The sequence below is a fragment of the Myxine glutinosa genome, chromosome 5 (assembly GCF_964187855.1).
Source record: "Myxine glutinosa chromosome 5, kmMyxGlut1.1, whole genome shotgun sequence".
Classification (NCBI taxonomy): Eukaryota; Metazoa; Chordata; class Myxini; order Myxiniformes; family Myxinidae; genus Myxine; species Myxine glutinosa.
Window position 1 is genome coordinate 69,638,017 of NC_136265.1, and position 23,821 is coordinate 69,661,837.

Below are 23,821 nucleotides of genomic sequence, written 5' to 3' on the forward strand. Positions count from 1 at the left end.
TTCTGTCTCTGTCCTATAAAGGGCCAGCGCCCAACATCAAGCTCACCTGCCATGCAACTTCTCCAGTCTCTCATCATCCTCCAAAGCCCGATGGGAACTGGTGAGGCCTGTGTCTGGTTCACATTCCACCCCCCATTCCTTCTCTCCTAAAGGATGGAGTAATGCTGGACACTGCTCAAGAAAAAGTAGAGTTCATTCAAGTCGGTCTTCACTCAAAAGGTCAAGGTTCCAAATCTGTCCATTCTTATACTCACCCGTTTTACCTTTACAGAATACTTCCTTACAGCTGGGTACTTCTCTCCCCTGATATTGTGGAAAAGCTCAATACCTCTTCTGCAACTGGGCCAGATGGCATTAGTGCTCCAATCCTCAAGGGACTGTGCTTCAGTCCTATCATACCCTCTCGTCTCTTCTTTCACTAGTCCTTCTTGGATAGGTAACTTCTTCCATCTTGGAAAGTTACAAACATCACTTCCATTCATAAGATAAATTCCAAAAATTATTCCCTCAACTGCAGACCAATCTGCCTTCTCCACATCAGAAGTAAAGTAATGGCGTCCATCGTCTAAGCACGATTTCTTCATTTGATATTCAGGACTCCTGCCGAAATGGTTCTCCGATATCCTCTATGCGTGGAAATAGTACGTGATCCTTGATAGTGCCCATTCCGTTTTGGCTGGGGATCTACAAGGTATCTTCTTGGGACCTACAATATTACTGAGTTATATCAATTGTCTATCTGATTGTCTTGAAAACCAACATTTCCATTTTGCCAATGACTCCACCCTGTGCAGAATGACGCATCACGATTTTGAAAGGTAGGCTAATGCTGAATCCCCTCTCATCAGACTCGGGCAAGATAAGTTGCTGGTCAGCTCATTGGAACATGAAGTTCAACTCAAGTGCCATGCTTTCACAGTCTCGCCCGCCAAAGATTGTCAATCAGACTACCCAATTCACTTGTATGGACAACCACTGGAAGAGGTGCGTGCAGTCTCTAGCACTCCTTGGCCTAACCATTTGCCATATTTTCTACATAGGAGGATCACATCACCAATCTAACATCAAAGACCACTCACTCACGGTTTGGGTGTTCTCGATGGTGCCAAGGACTTCCTGAACTGTGCTGAACTCCTCATGGTGCACAAAGCTTTCATGCAGTGTGCCATGGAGTATGGTTCCCCACTTTAGGCAGGTGTTCCTGCTTCCCACCTTGCTCCTCTTGAGGCAATCAACAAAGAAGCTTTCTGCACCATTGTAATCTCAAAACAGAAGGCAGATTCCCAAGGACTGTCACTTTTCCACCAGTGGCAAGTTAGTGGGCTCTATTTTATGCAAGCTTAGATCTGGCTTTGCTCTTCCTGCCCTATCCTACCTCTGCCCTCACCAGGCCACACAAGGTCAGATATGTTCCGAAAGAAACCCTCACCTACTCACTTCCCAAAGTCCAGACTGGTTGCTCACCTGCATTCATTTATCCTCTTATTCTCTCCATTGTGGAAGTGTCTCCCTGTGTCCATTGTCTTGTCTTCCTCATTTTAGCCTTTCAATGCAATGCCCATCACTACCTCATGCGCTCACCCATGCACATCCACGTCCACCTTCTACACAACTGGTTCTTTCCCATTCTGTTCCTGGCCATTGTTACTTGTTTTTGTGACATTTCTCATTGTATTATGTATATCTACCTACCACCCTCCATTGTCCCTTCACCCTCTACCTCCTTTGGTAGTTTGTGAACCTACTGCACTTTGTTGGTCAGCTCATTTGTGAGCCTCCTACCCTCATATTTAAAGAAAGCAATACTTTGAGGTTAAAGCGTAAAATCAGACATGTCCCTGTTAAGATTGGCGTGCCCCTAGGCAGTGTTCTGGGCCCAATCCTATTCTTCATCTTCATCAACGATCTTTGTGACTCTGGAACATCATCCATATTTATTTTCTGACGGCTCCACCCTCCACCGTGACATCCCTCATCCTTCAGACAGGCAGACTGCAGCCTCTTCCCTATCTTCTGACCTTGACAAAGTCACAAGCTGCTCAAACACTTGGCATATGTCTTTCATTCCTGAGAAATCTCACACTCTTACTGTCTTGTCTCTCTCAGAAAGGACCGTCTGGCAACCCGCCCCCTCCTGCATATACTTTCTTAACAATCCGTTGTTCACAGACAGACAGACAAACAAGGGTGAAAACATAACTAAACTCCGTCCACCTTAGTTGTGGTGGAGGTAAGTTTCATGGAATTTATACCAGCATAGCAGAGGGAATTTGATGAACACCCAATGTGACGTCAGGAGTTCAAATATCAAAGGGTGTAAACCATGTGCTCAAGAAGAGAATTATTCTGCTTTTGTGTTTAACACTTACCTCTTGTGTTATTGATTAATCATTTAATCGATTAATTATTTATTGATTAATCAATTAATTATTTAATTTTTTATTAACGACTTATTTAATTAAATTTCTAAAAGATACATCTTCGGATGAAGCACTAGTGGTTTAGTTATGCCATTAGCCAATTGATTAAGAAAATATTTTGTGATAATCTTTTATTGATTTTAATTATACAATTAATCAATCAATTAGTGTACACCTCTCCCTCCCAAATAAATTCCTCCGGTTCCTCGGGCGAGTGAGGCGTGCTTCGAGCTCTTCACGGCATCGAAGTATAAGTGTTTTCCCATTCTTGTCTTTGTCAAATTTCCACTGGTTATTTTGCTGTGTACGTGTTATTGTGTGTTTCTAGTTGGTGTTGGTTTGTGGTTCGTGCAAACTTGTGTGTAATTAATCGTTTTCTGGGTCGTACCTCGTGCGCGGCCTGGTGACTTGGGGCTTCCCTCCCCCCATCGGTGTTTTGTCGGTTTGGGTTATTTCCTTCGCTGTATTGCTTGTTTCTTTTATTTTGTTTTCTCCCCCTCACCTCACCTCCCTAGACAAAGAATTCTATATTGATTCTTTCTCTCCTCCCGGACACGTGCTGTTCGCTCTCCTCCTCGTCTCGGCTTGTGCCCCGCCCCCTGTATCTCGTTTTCTTCCGCCTCTGCCCCTTCTTTCTCAAATCCACGTTCTCGCTTGGAGACTTTTCCCGGATTGTTTTTCATGGTTTTCATGGTTCTGTTTGGAAATTGTTGGAATATGTTTAAACCGCAGCCATGATGCCGACGCCGCCCCCCCCCCCCCCCCCCCCCCCAGAATTTCCATGTTTTAAACGCTTCCCAGTGTGTACCCTGGTCAGAATAGGTACACTGTATCCCTGCGTGTCGTAAGAGACGACTAAGAGGGTTGGCGTCAGGAAGGGCATCCGGCCATAAAAACATTGCCTCAAAAAGAGAACCATGACAATTACAAGTACATATGGGCAGGGTGCAGCCCGAAGTGGAGATCGGTTTCTGAGGTTTGGGACATGGAATGTAGGGACAATGACAGGGAGATCAGGAGAAGTGGTGGAAGTATTGGTCAGAAGAAGAGTGGACATATGTTGTGTGCAAGAGACGAGATGGAAGGGAAGTGGTGTGAGAATGGTGAAGGGTAGGCAGGGACAGAAATACAAGTTTGTGTGGCAAGGGTGCCCGGAGGGCGTGAATGGTGTTGGTGTCCTGTTTTCTGAGGAGTTTGTAGACAGTGTGGTGAGTGTGACTTGAGTGAGTGATAGGTTGATGATGGTGAAAATGATGATTGGAAAGCTCTTGGTGAACGTCATCTCGGGATATGCTCCGCAGGTTGGTCGAAGCGATGAAGAGAAGGACAGGTTCTGGTGTGCGATAGAGAAGCTGATGGAAAACGTGAAAGATGAGGAAGTCGTTGTGGTGGGAGGAGACCTGAATGGACATGTGGGAAGGAGTATGGATGGTTTTGAGGGAGTTCATGGGGGTTACGGATATGGTGTGAGAAATGGAGAAGGTGAAAGGATTTTGGAGTTTGCTGATGGAGCTGATTTGTTGATTTGCAATACTCAGTTCCAGAAAGAGGATAATAAGCTTGTTACATACACGTCAGGTGGGTCGACGACAACCGTTGACTACCTTATGGTGCGTAGGCGAGATAGGGGGCACCTCCGGGACACAAAGGTGATCCCGGGGGAGGAGGCTGTTTCACAGCACCACTTGGTTGTCTGCGACATAAGGGTGAAAGGTGCGAGGAGAGCTCGGCGTGTGAAGTACCAACCGAGAATGAAAGTGTGGAGGTTGAAAGAGGTGACAGTAAGGGAGGCATTAAAAGAGAGGCTGAGTAGGGTATAGGATGATGTGGTTGAGCTTGAAAGTGGTTGGATGTCAATGAAAGCTCGTCTGTTGGGAGCCGTTGGTGAGGTATGTGGATGGACAAAAGGACCACCGAGGCACTCGGAAACATGGTGGTGGGATGTTGAAGTTGGAAAGAGGATTGACGAGAAGAGGAAGAAGTTCAAGGGGTGGCAGAAGGCGAAGGGTACGGGAGCAGAAACAGCAGAGCATGAAAGTTATAAGGCAGCCAGGAAGGCTGCAAAGAAAGAGGTAGCAAAGGCGCAGGAGGCATGTAGGAAAATGTTCGGAGAACGCTTGGATTCGGAAGAGTGTCAGAAAGCAGTATTCAGGATTGCAAAGCACATAGCGAAAGAGAGGTGTGATGTGATGGGGGTGAGTTGCTTGAAGGATGAAGTGGGACAAATCGTTGTCGACCCAGATGGAATTAAAGGAAGATGGAAAAGATATATGGAAATGCTGTTGAATACAGAGAATGAATGGGATGGCAACATAGAGAGTAACCCAGTTTTAGGACCGGCAGAGAAGATAACTGAGAAGGAAGTTGAGGAAGCGATAAAAGCAATGAAGAGTGGAAAAGCGGGAGGGCCGCGGGAGTTGTGGGAGATATGTTGAAGGCAGCAGGAAGTTGGGGTGTGAAGAGAATGACAGAGATCTGTAATCTGGTGGTGAAAGAAGGCCGCATTCCAGTGGATTGGGAACTGAGTACCCTCGTCCCTCTATACAAGGGGAAAGGTGACCCTCTGGAGTGTGGCTCGTACCGAGCGATAAAGTTATTGGAGCATGGAATGAAGGTATTGGAAAGGGTGTTGGAGAGGAGGATAAGGAAGAAAGTGAAGATCGACGAAATGCAGTTTGGATTTATGCCAGGAAGAGGAACGACAGATGCGCTTTTCATTGTGAGGCAGTTGCAGGAGAAGTACATGGATAAGAGGAAGAAGTTTTTTGGGGGGTTTGTTGATCTGGAGAAAGCATTCGATGGGGTTCCTCGCAAAGTATTGACATGGGCATTGAGGAAGTTAGGAGTGGAGGAATGGTTGATCAGAGTAGTGATGGCAATGTACAAAAGAGCGCACACAGCTGTAAGGACGAAGGACGGGAACAGTGGTGAGTTTGAGGTGAAGGTGGGAGTGCATCAGGGGTCGGTACTAAGTCCACTACTATTTGTAGCTGTAATGGAGGTGCTGGCTCAGAACGTAAAGGAGGGTTTACCGTGGGAGTTGTTGTATGCAGATGATCTGGTGTTGATTGCGGAAAGTATGGATGGACTGAAGGAAAAGATGAACAAGTGGAAGGAATGTATGGAGACAAAAGGTCTAAAGGTGAATATCGGAAAGGCGAAGGTGATGGCAAGTGGTAAAGCATGTGGTGAGGTGGAAATAACTGGGAAGTGGCCGTGTGCTGTGTGCAGGAAGGGTGTCGGAGTGAACTCCATTCAATGTACAATGTACGCTGAGTGGGTTCATCAAAAATGTAGTGGTCTGAGAGGGTCATTAACCAGTGTGGCAGCTACATTCAAATGTAAGGTGTGCACAGAGGGAGCTGCAGATGGAGGAAATGTTGAGTTGGATCTTGGAGACGGCGTGAAGCTGGAAGTTGTGAAAACATTTTGCTACCTCGGAGACATGCTGAATGGAGAAGGTGGATCAGACTCGGCAACGGTTGCTCGAGTGAGATGTGCGTGGAAGAAGTTTCGGGAACTGAGTGGCGTGCTGATGAGTAGGAGAGTGTCGCTGAAGCTGAAGGGAAAGGTGTATGCTGCATGTGTGAGAAGTGTTATGATTTATGGGAGCGAGACATGGGTAATGAACGTAGAGCAGCAACGAAGGCTGGAAAGGGTGGAAAGCGAATGGTTCGATGGATGTGCGGAGTATCGTTGAGAGAGAGGAAGACAAATGATGAATTGCGAAAGATGATGGGAATATTGCCTGTGATTGATGCTGTGAAGAGGAACAGGTTGAGATGGTTTGGTCATGTGTTGAGGAAGGATGAAAGTGACTGGTTGAGAAGAGTGACGGAAGTTAATGTAGAAGGAAGTAGAGGACGGGGAAGACCGAGAAAGACTTGGCTAAAGATGGTGGAAGAAGAAATGCGGGCAAGGGGGTTAACAAGGAGAGATGCAGAAAATAGGGCAAAATGGAGAAGATTGTCATGGGGACCGCAAGGCTAACCCCCGCTCTAGCAGGGAAAATGGCCTTAAAATGCATGTTGTTGTTGTTGTTTGTCTCCCTCCCAATGCAGTCTCTATGCGCTGCATGGCGATATTCCCAGGTGCCTCGGGCACCCCATGCAATGCCACACTCGAGGATGTTATTTATTTATTTGGCATGCGGGCGGTGTAATTTGAATGTATCTGTACTTGCTGCCCTCGCCTGAGGAGAGGTTATTGCATTTGAGTCCGTTTGTTTGTTTGTCTGTCTGTTTGTTTGTCTGCACAGAATAAATATGATTTTCTCTGCAACCGTTGGCCCGATTGACAGGAAATTTTCACCATAGGTGCAACTCCACCTGTATAATTTTTTTATGATAATTATGATGTCATAGGTCATGTGGTTCGGCCGCCATCTTGGAAAAACCGGAAAACTTTGCACCTCTATATCTCCAAAAGCGCTGCACAGAGAAAATTGAGACATGGCTCATTATAAAGAACTCTCCATGAGGAATAAAATATGTTAATGATGATGTCACAGGTGCCTTCATTATGACGTCATAATTCGACAAGTACAAAACTTCATTGATCAAGATGAAATTTATTGAGCATAATCTAGGGATAAATTGGTGGAGAAAAATAATAATGATGATGACATCATCGGTCACGTGGTTCGGTCGCCATATTTGTTTTCACACAAAAGCCTTAAAAACCACTGAAATCACATCCTGGTGAGGGTCTGCAATCTCTGATTGCTCTTTCTTGTTTCTTTTGTAATGACGTCATGACATTGCAAATTGTTGTTTTAATGATGACCTATTAAAACTGATTTATTTTGCCATTGCTTTTCCATCCTCTTCCTGTCCCATGCTCTCTGAACAGTCCCACGCCACCCTCACAACAAATGACATTGTCATTAACAAATTGACGCAAATATTATCGTACTTGCGTCAGGGTACCCGTGGAAGGAAGATCAAGCGTAAAGACAAAAGTGAGTTTTATACATTGTGAATCACCTTCAGACAGGTTGTTGGAGTAGCAGGAAATGCATTAGTATGATGCATTATATTCAAACCATAATATGTGATAAATATTGTTCGCTGACACTGATAGTGAAGATTAATATTATTTCCAGCGAGGTTGTGCTTTTCTTGGTTTTATTTCTAAACTTTGGTTTCACCTCGTTAACCAAAGCAAGCATGTATGTTTGCAAGTCATTTGGCATGATTACATAAATCTACAGATAGATCAGCATAGCATGCACCCTGACTTTTAGAAATTTTAGATGTTATCACATCGGCATGGTACAAGGGAAACATGGGTGTTTCATTGACAACTCCATTCAACATATCGGAAGATGAAGGCCCCTAACTATTCCCCCAAGTTGGCATTTTTTCTAGCTTGTTACCAAACCTAAAATAGGATGCATGAAAAATTACTATGCCATTATTCTTTGCTCTGTTCTCAGATAAAATTGATGACAAGAAGGCCCCAGAAGCTGATTTGAGGTGAGGATAGTTTCATTCATTTTGTTTAACCAAGCTGTTTGTGAGTGAATATTTTGGTGTTTTGAGGATGAAGAGTTTGCACGAGGTGTGATTGGTAAATAGCACTGAAGGCTGACTCCAGCTTACTTTTATCGTCACATTGTTGCCTTTTCAGTTTAGTTTGCTATTAATTCCTGTTTTACACGGACACACACACACACACACAGCCCTTGAGCTTGCTGGTCTTTTTTGGTAAAATCTTCCCCAGAGATTGTTGTAAAATGGATACTTGTGGAGCAAATAAGGTTTTGCCAATATGAGTAATTGACATTTGATGCGGTTTTAGCCTAAAGCAAAGGTTTTGAAGCGTACCCTCCACTGAAAGACCATTCTCTGTTGCTTTTAGTTTTTGGTGATTTTGAGTGTGTTTTATAAGACGGAGTGCTTCTTTGTGACTGTTACAGTATATTTGATGAAGTTGGCGATTACATCCCGGTTGCAATCAAAGTGGTTTCGCGCGAGAGCGAGCATCGGCCACACGGTGTTGCATATTTTGAAAAACCACAGATGGAAGAGCCGGTAATATGAACATGCATTCTGTTCTTACTAAATGTGATTGTGACGTTTGCATTTTCCGTGTTATTTAGCGAAGAACTTTGATTGTAAAATGTAGTGCTTGTAAATAAATTTCTGTGTATTAAGGGAGGTGTTGGATAAATAAATTGACAAACCCTGGAGGTAGAAGAAGCAGGACTTGATGGGTAAAAATAATTTGAGTTAGGAAAGGGAAGGAATGCAGATTGGCAGGCCTTCATTTCTGGTTCATATATTGTCCCCTGTCGCACCGCGGAGCGAAAGGGGGGACTATGGTTTTCCCCTCCGTCCGTGTGTGTGGGCGGGCGTGCGTGCGTGCATACGTGCGTGCGTGCATACGTGCATACGTGCGTGTGTAAGCGAAGGACCGAATTCGAATTTGGTGTGTGGGTGCAACCCACATCAAAATCCAATATGGCCACCACCATGTATGTCTGATGCCATGTATGTCTGAACCTTGTGAGCGAAATATCTTGAAAAATAAACGAACTACTAACTTGTAATCTGGTGTGTGGGTGTATCTAGGCATAAGGAAGAACGCTATTGAAAATTGGGTCACCATGTCAAAATCCAAGATGGCCACCGCCATTTATGTCTGAACCTTGTGAGCGGAATATCTTGAAAAATAAGCGAAGTACCAACTTCTAATCTGGTGTGTGGGTGTATCTAGGCATAAGGAAGAACGCGATTGAAAATTGGGTCGCCACGTTAAAATCCAAGATGGCCGCCACCATATATATATATGTCTGAACCTTGTGAGCGAAATATCTTGAAAAATAAACGAACTGCTAACTTCTAATCTGGTGTGTGGGTGTATCTACGCATAAGGAAGACCGCTATTGAAAATTGGGTCCCCACGTCAAAATCCAAGATGGCCACCGCCATGTATGTCTGAACCTTGTGAGCGGAATATCTTGAAAAATAAGCGAAGTACCAACTTCTAATCTGGTGTGTGGGTTTATCTAGGCATAAGGAAGAACGCGATTGAAAATTGGGTCGCCACGTTAAAATCCAAGATGGCCGCCACCATATATATATGTCTGAACCTTGTGAGCGAAATATCTTGAAAAATAAACGAACTGCTAACTTCTAATCTGGTGTGTGGGTGTATCTACGCATAAGGAAGAACGCTATTGAAAATTGGGTCGCCACGTCAAAATCCAAGATGGCCACCGCCATGTATGTCTGAACCTTGTGAGCAGAATATCTTGAAAAATAAGCGAAGTACCAACTTCTAATCTGGTGTGTGGGTTTATCTAGACATAAGGACGAACTCTATTGAAAATTGGGTCGCCACGTCAAAATCCAAGATGGCCGCCACCATATATATGTCTGAACCCTGTGAGCGAAATAGCTTGAAAAATAAACGAACTACTAACTTCTAATCTGGTGTGTGGGTGTATCTACGCATAAGGGAGAACGCTATTGAAAATTGGGTCGCCACGTCAAAATCCAAGATGGCCGCCTTGCGTCTTCCACTTTGTCAACTCGCATCACTTCACCAACGGGGGACCTAGGCGTAACGCTTGTTGCTTGGAATATCGAATATTTTTCAAGTATATTGGTTGGTCTTGTGAGTTATTCTGTCTGTTTGTTATTATTTTGGCAAATTTTTTTTTTTGAAAACTATGTTGATCACTCTGGTTTGTGTGTGTGTGTGTGTGTGTGTGTGTGTGTGTGTGTGTGTGTGTGTGTGTGTGTGTGTGTGTGTGTGTGTGTGTGTGTGTGTGTGTGTGTGTGTGTGTGTGTGTGTGTGTGTGTGTGTGTGTGTGTGTGTGCGCGCGTGCGTGCGCTCACTTATACTTGCCTACAGGTCACAATTTTAAACCGATCTTCACAAAACTTCACCAAACGGTAGAGTTCGTGGTCCGACAAAATCCTATATATTTTTGAGGTCAAAAGGTCAACATAGGCCAAAGGTCAACCACTTTTTTCAAATTTCTAAAATCGTCAATTTTTATCCGATTGACATCAAATTTGAATGGGATTTACATATCAGCGAACTGAATTCAACCACCAATTATTTTGCAGATCAACATCGGCCAAAGCCAAAAGGTCAATATGGGTGAAAGGTCAACAACCATTTCAAATTTCTAAAATCCTCAATTTTCATCTGATTGACTTGAAATTTGAATAGAATTTTCATATCAGTTAACTGAATTCAACCACCAACTATTTTTTTCAATCAACATCGGTCACAAGGTCAACATTGGCCAAAGGTCAACCACTCTTTTCAAATTTCTAAAAACTTAATTTTTCTTCCGATTGACTTGAAATTTGAATGGGATTTTCATATCAGTGAACTGAATTCAACCACCAACTATTTCTAAGATCAACATAGGCCAAAGCTACATTGCTGCATGTTTGGCTCCATTTGGAGCTTCCATCAACTCGATCAAATTTACCGCTGTCATAAAATATTTGTTTAACTGTAAAAATGATTCCAGGGACTCAATGGAGATCATGCCTGGTGTTGGTTCCTGGTTCCACCTCAGATTTGATCATGTTGAATGTCGACTTTGCCTTTTATCTCCTGGTGATATCTGAGTGTGTACAGTGGAAATCGTTGATTTATTAATTTGTTTAATTGTGCTTGTTTTTGTTTTTTTGTTTTCTTTTTGTTTGTTTGTTTATATTGACTTACCTGCTTTTTTTTCTCCCACCTTTCTTTCTGCAGGCTCCTCCTGTGGACACAGGTTTGTACCCTTTTATCTTAAGCATTATGTATTCAGTCTTAAAATGTTATTTGTATCGAGCTTTGCACAATTTAGTCGATTTAGAACGTTGGAATGTTTTGAAAATGTTTTTACCTCAATGCTGGAAACATGACTCGCAGGATGGCCTTGAGGTATGCACACTACCCTCTCAGCTGTCTAGCCTGGGTTGTAATCTCAGCCCGCCCAGCTATACACTGTCATCCTGGTGTTTCACATGCAGTTTTATTCTCCAATGTGTGTGCGGATGGACGTTCAACAAGGCTTCCCGTCTGCCGGCATTAGTTGATGGATGTTAATCCTGAGAAATCCCACACTCTCTTTCCTAAAGGACTGTACCGCAAACCCTCCTATCTACCTTTTCAACAACCCTCTTGAAGAGGTTCAGTCACTCAAACTCTTGGGCCTCCCTCTCAGCCATGATCTCTCGAGGGCAAACCACATTTCAAAGTTGGCCTCCAGATGCCGACTGGGTGGTCATCCTCCTTTGTGCAAAGTCCTTCCTTGGCACACCTGAGCTCCTATCCACCTACAGCTCCTATCCACCTTTCATCTGCAGCTTGATGGAGTACTGCCCTCCCTTCTGGGCTGGCTCACCGCCTCACATCTTGCTCAGCTTGACGCCATGGAAACCAAGGCTTTCAAGATCATTGGAATCTCTCACGATGAAGCTGAGTCTATGGGTCTATCACTTTGCCGACAGGTCAGTGGTCTGTCTTCTTTCATCTAATTTCTGGTCTTGCACCCTCTTCCCTATCAGTACTTTGTCACCTCCCCCTTCCTCCTCCCAGGTATCTGTATGATGCATGCGGTCCACCAGCAACACCCTCCTCGCAAAACTTCCTAAATCCAGAACGACTGCTCAACTCCACTCATTTGTTGCTCTTTTTCCCACCCGTGAAACCACCTTCCACACTCTCTTCAATCTCATTCTTCCTCCAGGTCTTCAAGTCAGCTGTTCATCACTATGTCGTTATTCCCCATCCAAAATTATATTTTCTACACCTGTTAAACCACTGTCCACCCCTCCCAAAATGTTGCTTGTGTGTCCATCCAAAATTTTGCTCAACTTCCTCCATCACCAAGTTAGCCACAACAGCAGAGACCAGTGAACCCATACCTGTGCCAAATATTTGTCGATAGTGAGTACCATCATAGATGAATGTCATGCTACTTCCATACATCTCCAGCAGGCTGGCAACATCCTCAGGTGTTAAATGGCTGTTCTGAAGTCATTTTTCAATTGCTCCTTGAGCGCGAGTCAGCAGTGATCGCCAGAGTGTCATGGATTTTATCGGCCTTGTGCAAGGCGGGGCTTCTGGGAGCAAAGGCTACTGCAGCAACTTTTGACCAGCGCTTGTCACTTTCTCATTGGCCTTTCTTTGCTGCAGTCTGATGCCGTGTTCCTTTCCTGATGTTACCGTGTTCCTTTCCTGATGTTACGTACCGTGGGCGCAGCTTCCGCATCTTGGCAACGCTTTGGCTTTATGGCTTTGATTTGAGGGTGTTTTGTAACGTAATGCGTGTATTGTTAACACATGTTGCGTTGTGTACATAGTTGTGCTGTCGGAAAATGCAGGGGACTAAAGGTTTAAGAGGGATTGAAGGGGATTTATGAAGAGGGATTTTGGAGGGGGGTAGAACCTGCTAGACTAGACACTCAATGCATTTTCCCCATCCCTGATATGATGCAAAAGGTAAATGTGACAAGACACAATTATTCTAAATGTCTAACTGGGTTGGGTGTGGCACCCCCCGCAACAATATTCTTGATCAAATGAGGTATTGAAACTTGTGTTGTGTTGCAAAGGTGGGAATGCAGATATTGTAGGTGGATATTGTACCAAAAACGGTTTAAACTCACAAATCTGTTTTATTAAATGTTCACCTTGCAGAACTATTATTGATATTCCTGATTTTGCATAAATTGTTTGGCTTGTCAATGCAGGTCCTTCTTCAGCAAAAGAACTCATCAAGTCGATCAATGACAAGTTTGCAACTTGGGCTGAAGGAGAGAAGTATCCTTTATAATTTACTTTACAAAGTTTGTATATTGTATATTAAATGGTTGTTCCTCAAACGTTTATAAACCTTCTTTTTTTATATTGCCTTTATTCGGGTCTTGACAAAATGGAGTGCACTTCCCTCTGATCTACAATTTCAAGTCTTTTATGAACAAAGTGGATTTTTGCATTTTTGTTCCATAACAGCATCTTGGTATATTATACAATAACAAGTTTGTCTTTTTTTGCTATTTATCCTTCCATAAGGTGGGGTATTGTTTAACGGTTTAATGACGCAAGAGATCTAACATTTTATTTTAATTTGTTTGTCGGACTGAAACTATCTCTTCAATCTCTGTTATTTTTTTTCTCCTGCGATTCGCTCCATTTCCTTGATTACTTCCATCAGACCACAAAATCTCGAAGGGGCGAAGGCCAAAGGTGGTGACTTCCTGAGCTCAACCAACTCCTATTTGGAGTGCTACCCAGGCTCGTAAGAACCGTGCACAAAAAAACTTTATATGCCATTGTAAGAAGCAAGCCTGGTGTTGGCTTAGCGGTTAGGGTGCCGGCTTGGGATCGGAGGATCTTGGGTTCGAATTCCGGTTGATCGCTGAATTAACGCCAGGGGGGTTGACTCAGCCTGTCATCCTTCCGAGGTCGGCAAATTGAGTACCAGTTCACTGGTAATTCCCTGCGTGTCGCAAGAGGCGACTAACAAGGTTGGTGGCAGGAAGGGAATCCGGCCATAAAACATTGCTTCAAAGAGGGGACCACGGTGCCCAAAAATGGCCAACCACCGCTCTTCGGGGAAAAAATGGCCTCTAAAGGTGGTTCTTTCTTTCTTCTGTTCCATTGTAAGAAGCATAATTTTGTGTCAGTTTGTGTAGTTATATGCACCACACACAAATATCTTTGTCCATTTGTAACACACAAATTTCTCTCAGTGCATTCATAAATTACAGCCAAATACCTCCAAGATAGTTCATTGTATATGTACTCACCAGTTTCATAAACAGTCAAATTTCTCCACATGCATTTGTAAGTCACACAGATTGACACACACACACACACTGACACACACACACACTGACACACACACACACTGACACACACATACACTGACACACACACACACACACTGACACACACACACTGGCACTCACACACACACTGACACTGACATTCTCACACACTGACACTGGCACTCACACTGACACTGACACTCACACACGCTGACACACATACACATGCTGACACACACACACACTCACATGCTGACACTCACACAGACACTCATTTCACTCACACTTATGGATACCACACACCAACGTCTATATGTGCACTCTTAGCATGCACCAACCTCTATATGGGCACTCAAAAATAAAACACACAAAGATTTCAATGTGCTCTCAGAAGTTTACACAAACGTCTGTGTTTTGCAGTCGGAAGTAACACCCATGGAATCTTGGCTTGTACTCAGAAGTAATACACACAAATGTTCCTAATGCATCTCCTTGGCTAATCTCTCCCTAATATAAGCTTTGGAAGAAGTGTTCGGAATGATACAAAATTTTCCACCCAGGTAGTCACAATTTGCTAGTTGCAGATATGTGGAGTTTTCTTCACACTGCCAAGCTAGGTGCGGAATAATAATCAGGCACCCATGAGAACTTTTGCACACAGTTTTCGTGCCGACTGTTACGAGTGTTTTTGCAAACTTTTCATTTAATTCAGCAGGTTTTGAATATTCAGAAATGTCAGCTCATTGTTGTTTTAAAGTTTGAGTTGAAAGAAATGGTTTAACTGTTTTTCATACCTGAAGGATGATGGAGGATCCAGGAGCTGACAGTGATGAGGAAGTGGATTACAGCAAAATGGATCAGGTTTGTGGGTGGTTTTGCCTTGACAAATAATTTTTAACAATGTTCTTGGGCTCATAGAGGAACTTTTCCTTTCACCAAATGTAGAGCAAAGAACTTTAAAAAAACAAAAAACTTTTCCCCTCTCATTCCTTCTTTCATTTCTTTCTGCGATAAACATCTGTGCCTTCGACACCCCGAAAATGTTTTGGAACTTTTGTTGTTTGTTGTCTTGCAGGGAAACAAAAAAGGACCTCTGGGCCGATGGGATTTTGATTCACAAGAAGAGTACAGTCGTTACATGAGTAACAAGGAAGCTTTGCCCAAGTATGTACAAATCGATTGTTTGACTGCCCGACTCCTCTGACCAACAGTGATTATCCTTTATTTTGCAATTGATGATAAATGTCGTCGTTTTGCACTGCCTGCTTTACTATTTATGCCCATTTGCTTCATGTTTCACGGCCTAATTGGGCAGAATCAGCCCTCGTCTTTTTCCATTGCCATTGTCAAACACTTTTAACCACCCATACATAATGTTTTGTTATAATGAAAAAATTGAGAAGGAAATCCCACTGAAAAGGCTACACCAAAGAAGGGTGAACAGAAGAAGGCCATTGAGTTGACGAATGACCATATGGAAACAAACAGTGGCTAAGGATCTAATAGAAACCGTTATTACTTTGGAAGGTCGAGCACAACATCTAGCCAACTGTAGGAAAGGGGAGAGCACGGTGCTTCGTGACTTACACTGCATAGCAGTGGAACATACAGGATAAAGAAAAGGACATCAAATTTTGGACTTTGACTGAAATTATTTTAAATTCTGAAGAAGATTCAGTTTTGATATAAGAATAATCCAGTGGTTTGGCTGGTGTTTGATCTCCGATGCTTCCAAATTACGAAGCAGTGTAAATAATGAAGATTAATGTATCATGTATGGTGAGGCAAATCCAGAGAATGTCGACGATAATCCGCGAAGGTCGATGAAAGTCCCGCAAATGGCGAGGCAAGTCCCACGAATGGAGACGATAAATTTGTGAAGGTCGATGAAAATCACGCAAATGTATGACGCGGCATTGTTTCAATGTCCTGAAAAACCACGAATTCATGGAACACGGCCACGAATAGGAAAAAACCACAATTTTGTGGAACACGGCCGCGAATAGAAAAAATACGCGAATTTGCGGGACACTTTTCTGCGAATAGAGAAACGGGTCGCATTTTATCACCTGCGAATAGCAGAACCGCGAATAGTGGGGTCCGACTGGATATACTTTAATTCGTCTGTCAGAGGCCATCATGAAAAATCGCATCATAAAATTGCTCTCAGCTACTAATTTGAAAACTATAGCATCTACTGAACCGAAGTATACAGCAATTCGTTGGTATGAAGATCAGACATTCAATGATGCGAGTGAGGAAAGTGAAAAAAATTTTTTTAGTGCTTAGTCGTGCAGAAACCGTTGCAGCCTTTTCCAAAGAAAAACGACTAAGGCGTTTTTAAGCAGGCTGAAACAAAGCCCAAGTCCCCTGCGAGGGATAGAGGGCTGACCAAGGACAAAGCCTATTTTTGTTTTCATTTGATAAGCTGGTTAATTATCTTCCAAAGTAGTGTTTTAATTTACCCAAACACCCAGTCTTCATTCCTGCATTTCCTTGGAGTTCCTTTAGTGTGCATGCAAACTTTTGGCCTGCTGGGTTTCATGGTTTTGGAGTTACTGAGGAGACACACACTAACTAACTGACTGGCGCACATTCTCTTTTATTATTAGCCCCCTTTGGACCTAGTCCGAAACGGGGGCTTATGGATTTGGTCTCGTTTGTCGACCTTCCGCAACCATATCTCAGAGATGTATGGACCAATTTTGTTCATACTTGGCACAAAGACAATACATGACGGTATACATATGCACATCATTTTGTTTTGCGATGCGATCAAAAATGGCTCACTGGTGGCCATTCTAGTTGCAAAAAAGCCCGATGTTGAACACCACCTCAATCATTTCTCGGGCATGCATTTGCCGATCTTGTTCAAACTTGGCACACAGACAATGAATGATGGGTTACATATGCAGGCCTTTTTTTCGAGATCAGATCCAAGATGGAGCGATAACAGCACTTATATATATGTATGTATGTATATAATTTTACATATGTGTGTGTGTGTGTGTGTGTGTGTGTGTGTGTGTGTGTGTGTGTGTGTGTGTGTGTGTGTGTGTGTGTGTGTGTGTGTGCGTGCGTTGTCGTTGAATAGTTGCTGAATCTGAAATGACCTGTTGACACTTCGACAATCCTGCTGTTTTTTTTGAAGACCACTTTGAACAGGGGTATTGTGGTTAAAAAAAATATACGTTTTTGACATTTCAGCTATTTTAGCGAATTTGCTTTGCCATAATTTCAACTCTTTCGACAATGAAACTCGTTCAGAATGCAGGCCCCAGTTCAAGTTCAAGATGAAGTTTCATGAGTGGCTTCATGTAGCTGAGATATCGGTGATGAAAGTGGGTGTTTTTCTTTAATTGGTCTCTATTTCATTGCATTTTAGCAAAATTTGCAAATTAGCCACTGCACTCATTTTGTTCTTACGGACGTGAAACTGCAGGGCCATGTAAATATAAGCAGCTAGTTCCTGTAGGAGCAATTTCATACGTCTCAGACTGCGTGCTTCAAAATTATAGACTCCCAATAGTTTCCTTGATTAGTCAAGCTTAGTCATTTCCTTGATTAATGAGTTGCATGTGCTGCAGAGGGTGCATTGTTCCTTTAATTATTGGACTCTGTCATCTTCAATGACTCGGTCAGGTGGCTGACATCCTCTTTGTTGAAATAATATAAATGGCAACTTCATTGCCCGTTTCTCCACCACTTTTCAGCTACTAAGCTTGTGCGGACAGGTGTATAAAGGCTGATCCCTCGGAATCCGTACACTTGGGCTGGGGCTTTAGCAAATTCTTCCTTCAAATCCTGGACCCAGAGTTGCATGTTTCATTGTTTCAATCTCCATAATGTTAACAGTGGACTGGCATGGGTCATCGTCTCGTTGGAGGGAGTGGGGCAGAGAAATACAGTCTGCGTATTACAAATAGATTGTTGGATATTTCAAAATCCAGAGAGTAATGGAAAATTAGCAAGAAAAATCAACCAATTGTGACTGATTAACTATTGCACCACTACAATAATTCACACCAAAAATGCCTAAATTCAGTATTAACGCAGGAAAGAGTTTGAGGAATGGTTCTCGCTGATTGGTTCATTAATTGAACGGAAGAAGTGTTACGGGGTCCTCCCCTATCCTCTGGTCTCGGTAAACCTCCGAACCCCGAGGAAGTCCCCGGCAGAAAGATGTGTTGTCCTTGGTTGAAAACAAGCCAATCAATAACGAGTCCACACCAAGGGTTACGAACAAACCACAATATATTATAAATCCCACACAGGAATCACGACCCCAATTAGTACAGCACTTCACCATATAATTCCTATCTACAGGTGGTACCACCTTATCGAGTCCCTTAATCCCGAAACTCACGGCCCTTTCCCCAATGTCTCTGTACTCCTCCCAGGCAGTGTCGATTCGCTCCAGCGATCGTGGAATCAATTTCCGATTCCAATCTGGGGGCGTAGACGATCGAACCAACCCGCAGGTCACGTGGTCCAATCCCCAGCACGATAGCGGTAGAATGGGAAACCTCCCAAAGCCGATTTCTGGTACGTACACGGTTGCGGTTCAATCCGCGAGTCTCTTCAATAACCCTTCAAAAGACACTGTCTTGTACAGCCGTCCCCGGCAAGCCGCCGGAGAATAACGCCCGGCCAATGCGACACAAGAACCTGGTCACTGCCGGTTGTGCGCGTGGCGAAGATGGCGGACGGCTTTCTCTCACACCCGGTTTTGGAGGTAAGGATACTCGGCAACCTCAGTGAGGATACCCGACTACGCAGGCTCCGCAGCAATCCAGCGATCTCCTATCGCGCGGACTTCTTTTCAAGGAGGCAAAGTTCCCTTGTCCTGTACGTTTGACTGCTCGGTCCGGAGCTGCAATCAGAAACATCTGCTCACGATCTTCCGCCACTCCTTCCCCCCCCCCCCCCCTTCCTTATCTCTTCCGGGTCACGATCCGATTTCCGGCCACATTTTACCAGGAGCGCTTTTAACCCTTTTAACCACAATAAGCATCATCTAGAATCAACCATGATAACAAGAACCACCATAATTAGGGCCGGTATCCGTAACAGAAGTAAAAACATGAACCGTACTGGAAACTGTACTCTGAAAGTTTGATCTTCTGAAACAATGTTTACCAGTAGCTAATATCTGCAGTTGAAGGCATACTATGACACGTGTAGGCAGATGTGTCGGGTCTGCCCACCTTAATCAAAAATGTGACAGACAACTTGATAGACAAAAGGATTATTTATTCGTACTAATGGAAACAAATGCTTGTCCACTTGTCCACTTGTCTCTCTGACTTCTATTCTGTCTGAGTTTTAATTTATACTCAAAAGTTCTATGAGAAAGGAAGACAGAAACAAAGACTGCAGCATGAGATTAGAGCACTGGAATGCAGATATGAGGACATATTTTTGCCAACTCAACGCAGAGACACAGTTCTGCTCGACAACTGTGAGATGGCTTTTTTCCAATGGTGCACACAAGCAATCATATTTCCCTTAGCTTCGCATGACTACACCACATGATGCAAATACCCAGCATGCTTTACGACCATCGGTGCCACTGATTGGTCCAGAAATGACAATTATTCATTTTTACAATTATTCATTCATGTTCGGAAGAAAATACCAAAAGTAACGTCAGACAAGCAGAATTCCCCAACCGCCTCCCTTCCCACACTGGTGGAGCACAAGTGGCAAATTTGATTGGTTGAGACGATGGACAATTTTTCAAAGCTCAGAGCAAAGTACAGTACTGTTAAACTGCAGGTTTTTGGATGTACCAATAACCTGATTCATGTCCTGCAGTGTTCAAAATTAAATTTAAGCTTAGTCGTTCCATGATCATGGTCACAAAACTCAATGATAGAGACCGGTGGTCCACTGCCGATAAATTGTTTGTGATACTGTTGCGGAGCACAAACCCAAACGAGTGGTCGTTGGGACTGTGGAGGAATGCAGAAGGACCCCAAAAGGACACCATATCATCTGGGCTGCCACATGGATTGAACACTCGTTGGAGGTTGTCAGGACCAATGCAGATCTGTGCGTTTCTATTACAAAAACAAAATGTGATTGTGGATATTGTTGTCTTTATTGAAATGTTTCTTGTGTTCATTTCGAGATATACAAATATTTGTTCCTTGCATTGCCCAATCCCTTACATTGCACTTGCAACTTCCCAATCAGAGCCGCTTTTCAGTATGGAATAAAGATGTCCGAAGGTCGCAAAACTCGAAGAAACAAAGAAACAAATGAAAAAGCAGAACTGGACAGGGAGTGGAAAAAAATCAGTGCGGTATGTTGCATTTTGGTTGTGGGATTGGGGGGAGGGCGGAGGTTGTGGTGGCCACATGTTATATTGAGCAATGAGCATGGTGTGAAAAATGTTCATGTATTGTTTGCATGTACTTTATCATGTTGGTTTTTTTTCACCTTAAAAGTAATTAACCTTTTGTTTCTCCAGATAATTGAGAAACGCAAAGCACTTGCGGCGGATGGGTAAGTAAAGACTACAGACGAAAGGGCGACAAATGAACCTGAATTTTGAAAGCATTTTGTTGACTTGTACAAATGCATCGAAAGTTATTTGAGAGAAATGTGACCCTCTGTTACCTCTGCCACCAAAGATGGATGGGGGTTGTGGTTTTTTTGTATATAAAGTCTCGGCTCGTGTAAGAGCTGACACATTAAACACCAAAAAACATAAAACAGACACATAAAACATATAATAAAGAGAGCGAGAGTCGAGAGGATCCAGAAGCAAAATTTTGAGAGGGGGTGGTTTAACAGGTGTTGGAAAGATCATTGTTTTGGAAGGGAGGAGGGGTGATTTGAGATGAAGGTGAACAGCCACCTTGAAGACCTTGAGAGAAGAATGAGATTGAAAAGAATGTGGAGGCTTGGTCCACAGGAGGGAAAAAGAGACAGAAATGAGTGGCGGTGAGCAGTGGTTCTGGATTTTGGCAGCTCCACAAAAAGGGGGGTTGCCAGGGGACCACGTGCATCCTGCAGATACCTGTAAGGAGGGGGGAGGGGCGAGGGTGAGACAAAGCACAGAGAGGGCTGGTGTACAACACGAGAAAGGAGGCAGAAGAAGACAGAGAGATCGCTGACCTGTCGGCGACAGTGAAGTGATGGTCCCACAGACTCAGCTTCATCGCGAGAGAGGCCAATTACGTTCAAGGCCATGGGTTCCACACCGTCAAGCTGAGCAAGGTGGAAGGCAGGGGAGCCAGCTCAGAGGAGAGAGCACTGTTCCATCAAGCTGTGGATGAAAGCCTTGTAAGTAAAGGAGCTTAGGTGTGCCAAGGAAGGATTTTGCACGATGGAGGATGAGTCAACGTCTGGCTTTGGAGCCCAACTTTGAAATGTGGTGCATTATTCACTTTTTTAAAATGTGCCATTAGTTTACTTGTTTTACCCTCCCTCATCATGTACATTGTTGATATCCCCATGATTTTTATGGTGTTATTAGTTTACTTGTTTTACCCTCCCTCATCATGTACATTGTTGATATCCCCATGATTTTTATCGTGTTACTAGTTTACTTGTTTTACCCTCCCTCATCATGTACATTGTTGATATCCCCATGATTTTTATCGTGTTATTAGTTTACTTGTTTTACCCTCCCTCGTCATGTACATTGTTGATACCCCATGATTTTTATGGTGTTATTAGTTGACATGTTTTACCCTCCCTCATCATGTTCATTGTTGATATTCCCATGATTTTATAGTGTTACTAGTTTACTTGTTTTACCCTCCCTCATCATGTACATTGTTGATATCCCATTGATTTTTATAGTGTTATAAGTTTACTTGTTTTACCCTCCCTCATCATGTACATTGTTAATATCCCATTGATTTTTATAGTGTTAGGAGTTTACTTGTTTGCCCCTCCCTCATCATGTTCATTGTTGATATCGCCATTATTTTTTGGTGTTATTCGTTTTTCATGTTTTACCCTTCCTCATCATGTACATTGTTGATATCCCATTGATTTTTATCGTGTTACTAGTTTACTTGTTTTACCCTCTCTTGTAATGTACATTGTTGATATTCCCATGATTTTTATGTTGTTATAAGTTCACTTGTTTTACCCTCTCTTGTAATGTACATTGTTGCTATTCCCATGATTTTTATAGTGTGACTGGTTGACTTGTTTTACCCTCCCTCATCATGTACATTGTTGATATCCCCATTATTTTTATACAGTCACGTGAAAAAGTAAGTACACCCCATGTAAAGTTTTGACTTTTTCAACATATTTCAACATACAGCTATTTGATCTTCATTTCAACAATATTGATAGATAAAGGTGATATAATATTACAAATATCATGAAACATTTACATTTTGTAGTCCATTGTATTATTTAAATAAACATAAATGCAAATTTCGCATGTGGAAAAAGTAAGTATACCCTTGGCTCTAATTGGTGGTATTGCCCCCTTTGGCAGAAACAACCTCAAGTATGCGTTTCTTATAACTGTCTACCAGTCTCTGACATCGACTGGGAGAAATTTTTGCCCACTCCTCCATGCAGAATTATTTCAGCTGTGCGATGTTTGAGGGGTTTCTTGCATGCATAGTTCGTTTAAAATCCCCCCACAACATCTCGATGGGATTTAGATCCGGGCTTTGACTTGGCCATTCCAGAACCCTCCATTTATTTCTTTTCAGCCATTTCTTGGTGGATTTACTGGTATGTTTAGGGTCATTGTCATGTTGCAAGGTCCATCTTCGGTTGAGCTTCAACTTTCCGACAGATGGCCTCACATTATCCTCAAGCACCCTCTGGTACAATGAAGAATTCATAGTGGATTCTATGATGGTGAGCTGCCCAGGCCCTGATGCAGCAAAGCTGCCCCAAACCATAATATTTCCACCACCATGCTTTACAGTTGGTATCAGGTTCTTGTGGTCAAATGCAGTCTTTGGTCTTCGCCAAACATGTCTTCTGGTACTGTGGCCAAATAGCTCTACCTTTGACTCATCTGTCCAGAGCACATTGTTCCAGAAGTGCTGGTCTTTGCCTAGGTGTTCATTGGCAAACCTTAGTCTTGCCCTGATGTTCTTTCTGGACAGCAAAGGTTTCCTCCTGGCACACCTCCCATGTAGATCAAATTTGTGCAGCCTCTTTCTAATGGTAGACACGTGCACTTTGACATCAACAGTGGCAAGAGCTACCTGTTGGTCCCGTGATGACATTCTGGGGTTCTTAGAGACTTCTTTCAGCATCTTGCGGTCTGCTCTCGGGCTGAACTTGCTGGGGCGGCCTGGCCTGAACAAGTTGGCAGTTGTTTGGATTCTTCTCCACTTGTAGATGATCTTCCGGACAGTCAAATGATTGATTTCAAATTGTTTGGAGATCTTTTTAAATCCCTTCCCAGACTCAAAGGCATCTATAACCTTCTTTCTGAAGGCCTCAGAGAGCTCTTTTGATGTAGGCATGGTGACGCTGCACACTTCAACAACAAAGAGCAAACCAAACTAAATGTCTGAGGTTTAAATAAGACAGGTTCCTCCAAGATCCTCTCTAACGATGTTCTAATCATTTGCACCTGAGCTGGTGCACCTGATTCTAATTTTAGGTATT

At 43.2% G+C, this 23,821-nt stretch overlaps 1 protein-coding gene across 1 annotated transcript in view; it reads left to right on the forward strand.

Annotated features, from left to right (window-relative positions):
• The window catches only part of IK (IK cytokine), a 58,223-nt gene that overhangs the window by 31,682 nt on the left and 2,720 nt on the right, over positions 1–23,821 (forward strand). Inside the window, exons 10-19 of the mRNA XM_068116991.2 lie at positions 7,272–7,380; positions 7,858–7,897; positions 8,341–8,455; positions 11,148–11,166; positions 13,133–13,202; positions 13,597–13,680; positions 15,013–15,073; positions 15,288–15,376; positions 20,411–20,519; positions 20,688–20,722. Coding sequence (XP_067973092.1) covers positions 7,272–7,380; positions 7,858–7,897; positions 8,341–8,455; positions 11,148–11,166; positions 13,133–13,202; positions 13,597–13,680; positions 15,013–15,073; positions 15,288–15,376; positions 20,411–20,519; positions 20,688–20,722 — 731 coding nt within the window. The remainder of the gene's footprint in view (positions 1–7,271; positions 7,381–7,857; positions 7,898–8,340; positions 8,456–11,147; positions 11,167–13,132; positions 13,203–13,596; positions 13,681–15,012; positions 15,074–15,287; positions 15,377–20,410; positions 20,520–20,687; positions 20,723–23,821) is intronic.